This window comes from Lampetra planeri, chromosome 40, assembly GCF_965212315.1.
Source record: "Lampetra planeri chromosome 40, kcLamPlan1.2.h2, whole genome shotgun sequence".
Taxonomy (NCBI): domain Eukaryota; kingdom Metazoa; phylum Chordata; class Hyperoartia; order Petromyzontiformes; family Petromyzontidae; genus Lampetra; species Lampetra planeri.
In genome coordinates this window covers 5188605-5202407 of record NC_136146.1, presented here as the reverse complement: position 1 = coordinate 5202407, position 13803 = coordinate 5188605, and the positions used below count along the sequence as shown (strand labels likewise).

Genomic DNA, 13803 nt, shown 5'->3' with positions numbered 1-13803 from the left:
ACCCACAGTCTGCGCGTGTTCGGTTTGGATCTCGGCGTTGGTTCGTTCACACGTCGCGCTTGAAACCATATGTGGCCCCTCGAGACGATGCGTCATCTCCCGATGTTGCCTTGCCGGGGTCTGTGGCTGCCGACTCATCCTTGCCTGTGCCTGTTGACCTTGCAAGAGCGCCTGCCGTGCCTTTTACAGACAAGCCGGCCGTGACATTGCTGGAGACAGGAGACTCTGCTCGGGGTGTGCCTACCATGGCTGCGGGGACTCCGAGCCCCGCCGCCCTTCCGACCCCGTCGCAGACACGATCGCGACGCACCCCCGACGCTGGGCCTTCAGGGACACGGGACCGGGACGTTGACGGGCCTCCAATAGCGACAGGAGGACTTCATCCTGTCGCTCCTAAAACCCCGTCACGTTCCCGGTCTGCAGGAGGGCCGCCGCCCATCCGGGACGGACCGGCGACCCGAACGCGCTCAAAGTCCCTTACATTTCGTTAAATTTTACTGTTGTGTTTGTTGTTGTTATATTGATTGTATGCTTCGTTGTCCTTGAATGTGTGATGGTTGTGTTCGCTCGCATTACTTGTCTCGTTATTGTTCAGCCGAGGTCGGCTGGATTTTCTCTACGGGGGAGGGTGGTGTAATGCGGGCGTAAACGGCTTCGCGGATATGACGTCATGGGGGGAGGAGTTAGGTCACGTGAGAGAGAGGGGTGAGGTCTTAAGGGAGAGATACCGGAAGAGACGGGAGAGTGTGGGAGACAGAGTTAGAGTGAGGCCACGCATGGCGGAGGTCGAGGAGTGGCGAGATCGCCACATACACGGAGGGTAAGACTTGGCACCGTCGGCCAGCGGTGACCAAGCACGGAGGAACGACGAGCAGCGGTGGAGCTGCAGTGAGGGCAGCGATGGAGCTGCAGTGAGGGCAGCCGGAGGACTGCACAGGGGGTCTGCAGCGGAGCTGCAGAGGTGTGGAGGCTACGGGAGCGAGGGCAGCTACGGAGCTGCCAAGGGGAGAGCTCTGAGCGAGGGCCGTGCGGGAAAAGTTTAAGAACCCGAATAAAGGACGACGGAGACAGAACCAGGATCGAGTCCCTTATTACACACGGGCACACAAAGAAAAGACAAAAATCCCCCGTGTAGCCTTAACAGACTATTCGGACAAGTGCGGTTAGCGAGTAGCACGCACGCACACACACACAGATGGGCATGCGTGCCCTCCGCCAAGCTGAGCGCTTCACTTCCATTCCCAGCGGCGTCTCTGATCGACGTCAAACTTAATTGCGTGCTGCCTGGTGCGTGGGTCCAGTAGGGGGGGGGAGGGGGCGGGGGACAATGGGTTCACGTGAGAAAGGGGGGCAGGGGGGAGTGCCTCACCGGAGTAGGACCAGTAGGCCCCGACGTCGCCGGCACCGCTCACGGGAGGCGCCTCGCTGCCGTACTCCCCCGTGCTGCTGTGCAGGCAGCTACGCGCGTCGCTCCCTGCGGCGCACACGCGCGGTCACGAACAAACACTCGTCAGCACGAGAGAGACAAAGATCCCCCAATGAGGTGCCACCGCCGCCGCACCTCGTCGCGACCGCCGCGTTTGCACCCTCCCCGCCAGATGCCACAGCTGCTGCACAGCACAGGAGAAGCACAGCCACCTCCAAGCTCTACCCTGACAGTCTCTCTGCACCATCTGGCATTAGATAGACTCTACAGAGACCTACAGAGTCGTACAGGGCCCTATCGACTCACACAGAGAGATCCATAAAATCAAACAGAGACCCATAAACTGACAACAGAGAGCCTACAAACTGAAAGAGAGACACGCAACACATGAGACACGTACCCACATGCACAACAACCACATACTGGCGTAAGCACACACGCAGACAGCACAAGCCATCACTCCACACATAACACGCTCGCGACAAAGACAAAGACCCCCTGTATGGCCTTGAACAGACTGTTCGGGAAAATTCTGTTGGCCAACACCTATGAAGGCTGGAATGGGACAGGAGGGGTGGGTGGCCAAGACTGGATAAAATATGTGCCACTATTATGGGTCATGAGGAGAAATTTAACTCAGATCATCAATTTCATGGTGCAGTGTGATAACGACTGTGCCACCGCTCACCACACACACACAAGCTCAAAAGTACAAAAGTCAAAAAATCATCACGGTGATTAGCCGATCAAATTATCGAGGCACTTGTGAAGCATCTCCTGTTACAACCCTGCACAGCTCGTAGTGGAAAATCCACATTCCTATGGCGAGGGTTAGTCCAACCGTAGGACATAAATACACACCACAAAGTATTCATGTAAGGCTGTGTCGCTCCAATTGAGTTATTCGCCACTGATAATTGCCGTGGCCGGGAACAGAACTAATGTGGCTGGGTTCTTAACCTTGTGCGCTAAGCACTGCACCGCCACTCCACCAACACATCCCCAATCGAGGCTTTAACAACATGTTGGGGCATGTGCTATTAGCGAGCACCTATTAAGGCTGGCAAAGTACAAGAGTGGGTGGTGCGCTCGGAACCACGCCCTGCCGTATTCATCTTCCCAGTGCTGTTGTTTACACTCATTTCAGGCCAAGTCAACCTAAGGGAGTCCCGGGTCCGTTTCCGAAATCACTCGCAGCTGATATTACAGCGACGGCCAGCAATCGGGTTTCCGGGTTCACAGTGCAACACACTATAATCCACCAGCAAACCACCGCCTCCCACACAGACTAAAAGACAAAGCTTCCCCGTAAACCATTTTAAGTATGTTGGGCCAAGTGCTGTTATCGAGCACGTATGAAGTCTGACAGGGAGGTGGGTTGACAGTAATACGCCCGGCCACCTTTGTCTCCCCAGTGTTGATGTTCACACACCATGCGCTCATTTAACGCTGGGTCAGCACACGCACACACAAGTATACAACACTGTACACATACAAATATCGCATTTAAATACGTAGACGCACACACACACACATATGCAGACATACACTCAAATAAAACAGAGAACAATTGCCAATTAGCCAAAAAGACAGCTTGGGTCAAGTACTGTTTGTGAGCACCTTACTCTTAGTTCTTTCGGTAAAGTCACGTAGGTAAAAAATGAAATTAAAATTAATAAACATAAAACAAGAAAAAAAAATCACGACGTTTCGGAGGCAACACAAGTCTCCGCCATCAGGTGGGACCATCACAGCCAGATTTGCTGCATCAAGTGAGGCAAGGATTCAAGATGTAATCCCTTAAATGCAAGTTGAGGGGGCAGGAGAGGGGGGGGGAGCTTATCAGAATGTGGTAGCCAATGAATGGAGCACCTTTTATACCAGGCATGGCGACAAGAGCAGCAACACCACCAGCAACACCAGCACCAAAGATCCCCCGTGTAGCCTTAACAGACTGTTGGGGCAAGTGCTGTTAGCGAGCACCTAGAGAAGGCCGGCACAGCACACGAGGGGGTGGGTGGCCAACACCACGCCCGGCCGCCTTCGTCTCCCCAGTGGCGATATTTACATACCGCACCAGGTACTCATTTGAGACCGAGTCGACCTAGGGGAGGCCCAGGACCGGTTAAGCAACAACACCACCAGCAACGACAGCTGCAGCAGCCCCACAGCCACAGCGTGTGGCGGCGCGCGAACGAGAGATCAAAACCAAGGTCAGCCCCGCACCGCTGCTGCCACTCTACATAGGTCTCATCTCCACGGCAACTCTCCTGCATATTTTACCTGCCCCACTTGCCTCTTGTCACGCAGACGTGCGGCGGGGGGGGGGGGGCGCGCTCCAGCGGCGGCGGCGGCGACGACGAAGCGCCGGACTGACTCGGCAGCGCCTCGCCGTCTAGTCCCGAGGCCCGCACTCGCGAGGGTTCTGCGCCGAGACGTTTGGCACGCTCGCCCCCTTTGCCCGTCCGCTGCCGGGTGAGGGCCCCCCCCCCCCACACCGCACAGCGCGCGCATGGGTCGTCGTTTAGGGGTAAACCTGACCGTACTTCACCGCGCTCGACGCTGCCGTTGTATTTGGCGACGGCGCTGCTGCTGCGTTGGCAGCCGTGCACAAGCACGGGAAGCAATGGTAATGCTTGGCACTTATAGATTTGAAGCTTTCGTGACTGCAAGGATTCATATTCTTCGGTTTTTTCGGTAAAGTCACGTAGCTAAAAAATAAAAATTAATAAAAGTAAAATAAAAATAAAATAAAAAACCACGACGTTTCGGAGACAACACAAGCTTCCGTCTTCAGGTGGAACCGTCACAGCACGATTGCTGTATCTTTACAGCACGCTTGCTGTATCTCACTTGATACAGCAAGCGTGCTGTGACGGTTCCACCTGAAGACGGAAGCTTGTGTTGCCTCCGAAACGTCGTGATTTTTTATTTTATTTTTATTTAACTTTTATTAATTTTTATTTTTTAGCTACGTGACTTTACCGAAAAAACCTAAGAAAATAACGCTCGGCACATTCGTCAATAACCCCACCGCGTGTGTGTGGTCTGAGAAGGAAAAAATATACAGCAGCCGTCGTGTCGTGCAACGGCCCTAATTCTTCATAGCACTGCGAGCTTCACCTGGTAAATAATAAAAGTTTAGTTTTGTTGGCAAACGTGCCGAGTTTTTTGGCGAGCGCAGGGTTGCTGGTAAAGGCGGGATGAGCGTCGACGCAGGAGCATCGAACCGCAGTACAGTACAACGATGGGTGTCGTTGCGCTGCCCAGCACACACACAGCCCAGATTCGTTATGGATTCACACACACAATGTCAATTTAATCGTTAAAGTGAATTGCCAATTACACCCTTACTCTCCTGACATTAGGAGTTTAATGAATTCTCGCCCTCCTCCCAATGCGATGAATCGTCAGAGAACACAGTTCCTCATGAATCTCTTCTGAATGGTAGCGCCTCTCGTGGCTGCAGGGTAAAGTGAAAACCCCATTACTACACGAGTTTATTGCTTTGGCAATAAACTCCCAGATGAAGGCCTCCCTCCACCCAAGAGCCACCACCACCGCCATACTTCACGAATCCTGTGATAGTGGCGATCCACCTGGCACCTGCACGCGAACTGATTTCATCGCTCCATCTCCATTGGTTAAGACGTTCTTGCGGGCGCTTTCCATCCATTGGATGACCCTAAGCCATTACTCTTGACCTCTGGGTAACCATCACACGTTCTGCCCTAGCCCACTCACTGAACAACAACTCATTTTTAACCCAAGTACGCTTTCTAATCCAGAAGCTTCCAAAAGTTTTGCCCGTAGTGCAATCCCCTACCAGACGTGATTAGCACACAAACGGCGCAAGGATTATTTGTGGGGTGCCTTTCTGTCTTGGACAAATTCTGTCTTTTTCAAGTCCAGTGGCGAAATGTTAACTACCTCGCCTGGTATGCCAGAGGTCGTGGGTTCAATCCCGACCCTGACGCCAATATATTTGAAGTTCACATGTTCTCCCCGTGATCACGTAGATGTTTCTCCGCATTTAGAAACAACATGCGTTTCGAGTATTTGGCTGCTATACATTTCCACGTGAAAAGCCACTTCATTAAGTTCTCATATGTGGCCAGGTCGCTTCTGAACAAGAGCTACATAAGCTCAGTAGGCCTTACCCTGTAAAATAAAATTAGTTTATAGTTAAAAAAAAAATTTACTGTACAGAATTCGATGCCGCAAATTAGATGCAGAGCAGCACGGCATACGAGGAATCCCACGGGCCACACCGCATGCTCCACCCTGGCGACGTCGCGCGTAGCCCCAAGCGCTACGCGTACCGCAGGAAAAGGGAAGGGCTGCGCTAATCCGCGCGTTCCTCTGCTCCGCACGACTATTCAGGAAGCAACAACGCCGAGACGCAGTGCGCCCCCACCGCCTTGCCACACTGCTGCCTGATGAGTAGATACTCCTCTCCCGGGCAGAAGGGGAAGTGGCTGCCCATGTCATCAATTACTGCTCGTTAGGGGTAATTGGTGAAATTCAACCAAACACACGCTCCACCCCATGGATTAAAATGTCAGGATGGTGGCGACGCAGATGCCAGCTCTCGCAACCGGTCACTTGTGCGCTGTTCCGTAACCCGGACCAAGATTCCCCCCCGTGTAGCCTTTAACGGACGAGTGTTGTTCACAAACACCTCTGAGGGCCGGCACACGAGGGGAATGTACTGCTGGCACCACGACTGGCTGCGTTCCTTGTCTCACCCTCGTTTCTTCCCAAGTGCTGATGGATACGAATCGTGCCAGGCATTCCTTTAAGGCCGAGTTGACCGAGCGGAGGTCCCAGCAACAATTTAGATATTTGTCACCGATGTTGCCTGAGAGCAGGAATTAGTAGCGCGTTGATCTAACGACTGGCACACACACACACAAAGATCCCCCGTCGTATAGCCTGAACAGACTGTTGGGGCATGTGCTGTTAGCGAGCACCTATTAAGGCCGGCACGACATCATGCCCAGCCGCCTTTGTCTCCCCAGTAGCAATGTTTACACAACACACCAGGTACTTATTTGAGGCTAAGTCGACCTAGGGGAGGTCCAAGACTGATTCATATAATCGTCACTGGTGTTGGCCGTGAGCAGGAATCGAACTCGGGTCGCTGGGGTCGCTGCAAATCATGCTAACCGTTGCACTAACCACACCCCACACAGACTTCCACCTACACACAGACAAAAGACACACTTGTAGTCTCACAAGCACAGCCACATAGTCACACGGTCTCTCTCACACACACATATTCATACATACAGATAAGAGACATACACACAGCCACACTATCACATACGCACAGTCAGCCACACACAGCTATGCGTATAGCGTTTTACACACACAGCCAGTCACACACAATCACACACAGTCACAAAAAAATATATAGTCCCAAACACACAAAGATAAAGTTCCCCGAGGATCCTCCAATGGCTATTGGGGCAAGTGCTGTTAGTAAGCATCTCAGCCACACACAGCCACACACACAAAAGACAAAGAGCCCCCGTATATCATCTTGGTTCTTTCGGTAAAGTCACGTAGAAGGGAAGTAATAAAATAATAAAAATAAAACATAATAAAATAATTCTCACGACGTTTCGGCCACAACGCAAGCAGCCGTCCTCAGGTGAAGAGGCCGAAACGTCGTGAGAATTATTTCATTATGTTTTATTTTTATTATTTTATTACTTCCCTTCTACGTGACTTTACCGAAAGAACCAAGAAGATGAATCCCTGCAGTCACGAAAGTTTTAAATCGAAAAAAGCCCCCGTATAGCCCATCACAGGGTGTTGGGGGCAAGTGGTGTTCGTGAGCACTTAACAAGGCCGAGAACGGCGCACGAGGGGGTAGGGTGACCAGCACCACGCCAGGCCACCTTTGTCTCCCGCAGGGGTGAAGTTTACCATAAAACCACACCACGTTACCCGTCTAAGGCTGCGCTGCCGCCACAACTGAATGGGGGGAGGAGCCGAGCGGCTGGGGAGATGAAACAGGGAACCCACTGGAGGTGTTTGGGTTTTTTTATTTTGTGGAGCCGACGAAGATAATGACGCCCCACCTCTTCGCGGCACGCTCCCCCGGTTTTAGCAGCTGCTCACTCCTTCCTTCTCAGAGGGAGCGAACAATTAGCTTGTGATCAGCACACACCGATAGCACGAGTTAACCATTGGGGGGGGGCGGGGAGCCCATCCCTTGACAGCGCCAGGGCATTGATCATCCTCATTGTGTCTTATTATCTGGAGGAACCCATGCAACTGCTTGTTCACACGCCACTGCTGGCAGAGGAAGCTCTAGAGAGAGAACCCCTTCTACAGCATTGTTCTTCACTAATTTTCCGAGCGGGGGGGGGTCACTTTCGCCGATAAGGCATCATCAATGCGAGGGCCACCACACATTTGAAACCATTGGGGATTTGACAGCAGGATGATGATGGGGAGGGGTGTGTTTTCACAATTTGTGTATTGTCGGGGGCCGCACTAAAGGCCACGAGTGGGCCACGGGCCTTGCAATGAAGAGCACTGGACTAGAGGGTAGTTTGCCCAACTTCTCCCACAGGGAGTACCCACCCTTCACCCCGCCGCACCAACTGGGGTGCACCCACTTGGACGCAGGCGGTGTGGGCAACTTCACAAACTTTCGCCATCGTTTCATCTGCCTCGCCGGGGGACTGAACCGGCGGACCTCTGCATCGCAAAGCCCAGTCAGGGTATCCTGAGGGTGGCAGAGGACATCCCTGTCGCCACCCCCAAGGTGAACACGGAATGGCTCCGATTCGTGGCCACGCAGCTTTACCCGGGCCTGCCCATCCACAGCTAAGAAGGTCCTGGATGCTCGCGAGCACAGGGACGGTGTTTAATTAATGTCACGCGTCACCGGGTTCACAGCTTAGTCCCTTAAAACCACTGCTGCCCGCAGACTTTAGACACAGGAGGCATAGATCCCCCCCCCCGGATAGCCTTTAAACAGACTATTGGGGCAAGTGCTGCTTGCGAGCACATATTAATGCCGGAACGGAAAATAGGACGGTCAAAACCACGTCCGGCCGACTCTGCCCCCCCCCCAGTATTGTGGACACACCGTGCCAGGCGCTCGTTTTATGGCTGAATGGACCTAGGGGAGAGGGGTCCAGGACCGGTTCAAAAATTCGCTCACGACTGTTCACGGTCGTGTGCAGGAATCGAACTCGCGCGTGCCGGGTTCGTGGAGGAGTGTGCAAACCACTGCACCACCACTCCCCACTTACAAAGGCCCTGTATAGCCTTAAATGTTGGGGCAAGTGTTGTTAGGGAGCACCTATGAAGACGGGAACGGCACACGAGGGGGTGGGTGGCCAGCACCACGCCCGACAGCCTTTGTCTCCCGAGTGGCGATGTTTACACACCGCATCAGGTACTCGTTTGAGGTTGAGTCGACCTAGGGGAGGCCCAGGACCGGTAAAAATAATATAATCGTCACCGTTGTTGCCCGTGAGCGGGAATCTAACTCGGGTCGCCAGATTCATAGCCCAGTGCGCTAACCGCTACATTACCGCTCCCCAAAGCAACACACTCAGATCCAAAAACACACCGTACAGCCACACACACAGCAACATGTAAACACAAACACACAACACTGCCATATAAACAAGGTCAAACACACCACACACACACAGCAAAACACACAGCCACAGCTACACACAGAGCCAAAAACACACCCTACAGCCACACACACAGCAACACGTAAACAAACACACACAACACTGCCATATAAACAGGGTCAAACACACCACACACAGCCACACAGCTGCATAGCCACACACACATAGCCACACACACAGCAACACGTAAACAAAAACACACAACACTGCCATATAAACAGGGTCAAACACACCACACACAGCCACACCGCTGCATAGCCACACACACACATAGCCACACACACAGCAACACGTAAACAAAAACACACAACACTGCCATATAAACAGGGTCAAACACACCACACACAGCTACACAGCTGCATAGCCACACACACACACATAGTCACACACAGCCACACACACACAGCCATACACACAGTCACACACAGCCACACACACACAGTCACACACAGCCACACACACAGCCACACACACACAGCCACACACACACAGCCACACACACACAGCCACACACACACAGCCACACACACACAGCCACACACACAAACACCCTCGCATCCACCCCCCCCCCCCCTTGGTCAACACCAACCCCAGACTGAACACTCCAACCGCAGCGCAACATCGACACGAAGCCATGAGCACACTTCACCAGTTAGGCACAACGTCGCACACCCGAGCCTGAACACCACAACCAACCACAACCAGCACAACCACCACAACCACCGCAGCACAACCACGACACTTCTGCCTCAACACCATGGCCTGCAGACCACCACCACCACGAGCTCTAACCACTGCCCCACTACTCCCCACTTACAAAGGAAAAGATCCCCCGTATAGCCTTAAATGTTGGGGCAAGTGTTGTTAGTGAGCACCTATAATTTGTCTACAGTGGCCTTCACAGGAGTCAGATATCCCGGCAGGGTGGACTATCCGTTTGCTTAAACGCGTCAATATTATTAGTCCTTGATCGTTTCTGCGTGGATTAAATATCGGCCGTTCTATAGGATTCGGGGGGGGGGGTAGAAAGTCCGCATGCGTACAGGGAGGGGGGGGGGTCAAGTTGACAGATTGTTGCGTACCTACTACATGGGGGGGCCCTACTACATGGGGGGGGGCCTAAACGGGCGTACTAATGCACCAACATGATGAGCCTGGCCTCGCAACTCGACCATGGGACCGACACGCTCACGCCACAACTCGGAACAAATCTGCGCCACAACCCACCCCCACAACCCCCCCACCCCCACCACAACCCCCCCACCACAACCCCCCCACCCCCACCACAACCCCCCCACTACAACCCCCCACCCCCACCACAACTCCCCCACCTCCACCACAACAACTTCCAGCCTCAACAGCCGTACCACGAGCCCTAAACGTTGCTACAGCATTCGAAGTGAGCAGTAATAGAGCGGTGAAAACCATCACCACTATCATCATCACATAGTGCAGAAAGGGATGTGTTCGGTTCCCGCTCACGGCCAACACCGGTGACGATTATCTGAACCGGTCCCGGGCCTCCCCTAGGTCGACTCAGCCTCAAATGAGTAAACATCGCCACTGGGGAAACAAACACGGCCGGGCGTGGTGCTGGCCACCCCTCGTGTGCCGTGCCGACCTTCAAAGGTGCTCGCTAACAGCACTTGCCCTCCAGTCTGCTAAGGCTACACGGGGGGGTCTTTGTGTTTATCTTTGGTGTGTGTGTGTGGACTGCAGCCGCTGATGGCAACTCACACGGCGCGAGTCTCGCCAAGATGAGCCCCGCCACCAGCAGCCGGGGTCCCGGGAGAGCCGGCGGCGTCGTCCCCTTGCCCGCCGAACCCCGCAGCAGCATCATCATCATCACCTGGTTGCTTCCGAGCGGGTTCCTCCTCAAAAGGTTACCAGACGTTGCTTTTGGTCCCAAAGTCGTCCGGCGATTTTGGGGGCCTCAAGCCATCAAAGGGGTCCCAGATTCTGGGAAATTCACGTCACGAATCCTCTTTCGCCTTTCCAGTTGTACGGATCTAAAAAAAAAAGTTATTGGTCTTTCAATTCCACGCTCCTCAATATTGCAGGGTTTAAATTCCCTCTTCTTTTCGGTAACCAAGTCTTCAAGGCTCCTGGTCTTTTAGTTCCATAGTTCCCGATGCTATTTGAATGTCATTCGACTCTTCGGTTGCAAGATGGCCAGGAGATGGCCAGGAGATGGCCAGGAGATGGACACTCAAGCTATGGATTATTGAATATCCCCGTGCCAATCGTCGTGTCACCTCCTCGTGGGTGGTGGATTTTCTGCCACACGAATCCCAAATCGCTCGTGGGATTGGCCAAACATCTCAACGTGGCAGGAGCCTCCTCGAATGAAGTCTTGAGACTCGGCGAGGATTTACTGGGAAGATAATTGGCATCGCCGTTAACCCTTATGAGTTAGGTCTTCACGCCGTCAAGGCTCCGAGCTCTTCAGCTTTGCCAGGGTGTCTGGGACTTCACGAGCCAGCTGACCACGTCCTTCCGATAGCTCCAAAGTCGTTTGGGTCTTCAAAAGTCAAAATGTCCCAACCTGTATTACACGTTTCTAAGTTATTAGTAAATCACGTGCCAGGTACTTGCTCTCCAGAATTTCCAGATCTTCCGGCTCATGTCGACATGAGGGTCCCAAGTTGTTCAGTCCACAATCTCTTTGGTCCAGTGGGCCGTGACCTGAGAAATATCAGACCCTGGTCCCCGTAGCGATCAGAACCCACAGTCTCCTTTTCCGTCACAGGTCTTACACATACCCCGGGTCCTTGTAACCCCCGTGACCCTCAGGGTCCCACGTCCTCTTGGTCCCAACTTGTCGTTGTGCCAGGCACCCGTGTCCCCAGATCCGCGTGGCCTCACAAGCACCCGCGGTCCCAGATCTCAAGTACCAGGCCCCTTCTGGATCCAAGTCCTCGTGGTCCCAGGTCGCCAGAACTCGTGGGCTCAGGTACCCGATGCTCGAGGTCCCAAGTCCCTGTGGTCCACAGGTCCCCGTGGTGGTCCCAGCCCCCCTTGACACGTGGTTCCCCAGAGGTCGTGGTTCCCCGGTCCTCGTGGTCTCCAGCTCCTCGTGGCCCCAGTGCCAAAGAGCTCGTGGTCCCAGTTCCCCGAAGCTCTGCGTCCAAGGAGCTCGTAGTCACCAGATCCCCGGAGTTCGTGGTCCCAGATCCCCGGAGCTCGTAATCCCCAGATCCCCGGAGTCCCCAGGTCCCCGGAGCTCGTGGTCCCAGGTCCCCGTGGTTCCGAGGTCCCCGTGGTTCCGAGGCCCCCGTAGTTCCGAGGTCCCCGTGGTTCCCGGGCTGATCACTCGCGCCCGGTCTCCCACTCCGCTCTGCCCGAGCGCTCGTGGCCTCGCCCCCTTCCCCGATGCCCCTCCCCTCGCATAGTCCACTCCGTCAGTAAACGGGGGGTGGTGGGGGTTCGAATAGTCCCCCCCCCCCCGCCCCCGAATATTACCACTAAGATTCCAGTTCGTACAAATAATACGAAGGTTTATAAAGCTTCTTTTTAAAAAAAATCGCAAATCATTGAAAGGGAAGTAATCATTACTTTAGATTTGTTGCGAACGCGGAGCGCGAACCGTACACGAAACAGCGATGCGTGAATGTGAACGCGACTTGATTTAATTATTTGTAAACTTATTCTTAGGTTTTTTCGGTAAAGTCACGTAGGTAAAAATATTTTATTTTACTTTTATTAATTTTTTACCTACGTGACTTTACCGAAAAAACCTAAGATTATGAATCCTTGCAGTCACGAAAGCTTCAAATCCAGAATTATTTGTAAACTTCCCTTGCTCCCCCCCTACTAACGAGCCCAAGATGGACTCGCCCACCTGCTCGTGGTCACGTGTGGCGAGCGGACCAATGGAGATGCGGAAGGCGGCGCTAAAGTTTCGGTTTTGGCGGGAGCGAGTTTTTTTGGGCCCAACCTGCCGCCTCCGGAAGCTTCTACCGAATTCCAGCTCACAACTTTAATTCGACTGAACATTACACGTTGTCGTCGATATATACACATCTCGATGCATATATTACTTTTAATTGGAGACGCAAAGACGAATAAGCAGAGGCGAGCGGCAACACCTCTATGAACCCCACGCGTTACTACATCTCAGCTCATAAATTAGCTACTTTGGCCAGTGGGTGCAGAATCACAACAAAATAAAAAATGTAATCGGTGACGTTTCGGGCATTGGCCCTTCTTCATGGCACATCAACTGAGAGATGTGGAGGCGGATTGTCTAATGTTGTTATTTGCTGTACTGGCAAGGCCGTGAATGGGCTTTAATATCGTTACAGGACGATACATTTCACTATTGTGTCGTTCCTCCTCGACCAGGAGGTAAGCTCCATCTCCAGGGTGGACGCTCCTCCAGTCGTCCCGAGAAATTAGTTCAGCTCTCGTGTGTAGAGCAGGGGCAGGGGGATTGTCACATCGCGAGGGGTGGCGGTGAGTTGAGCCCTTCATCCAGCAGTGTGTCGATCATGGCTGGTCCTGCTTAGGGCGCCTTCACTCGAGGCGCTTGACACAAGCTGTATCAGACATGACGGTGACAGATTGGAATGATGTAGTTGACAGGGCACACTATCGGATGCGGTGAGAGGGAATGGAATATCTGACCCCCCAGGTGCGATCTTAATTTTGGAGCTTTCGTGACTGCAGGAATTATTCTTAGTTTTTTTCGGTAAAGTCACGTATAAAGAT

At 53.2% G+C, this 13803-nt stretch overlaps 1 protein-coding gene across 3 annotated transcripts in view; it reads right to left on the bottom strand.

Annotated features, from left to right (window-relative positions):
- Positions 1-12440, bottom strand: part of LOC144731775 (receptor-type tyrosine-protein phosphatase gamma-like) — an 80667-nt gene extending 68227 nt beyond the window's left edge. For 2 of the 3 annotated variants that reach the window (XM_078612997.1, XM_078612999.1), the window contains exons 1-2: positions 10831-12440; positions 1370-1474 (exon numbers count right to left, since the gene is read on the bottom strand). In XM_078612997.1, coding sequence (XP_078469123.1) covers positions 1370-1474; positions 10831-10939 — 214 coding nt within the window. In that variant the 5' untranslated portion in view covers positions 10940-12440. The remainder of the gene's footprint in view (positions 1-1369; positions 1475-10830) is intronic. The other variant, XM_078613000.1, reaches the window with a different exon arrangement.
- Between the last annotated feature and the right edge of the window lie 1363 nt (positions 12441-13803).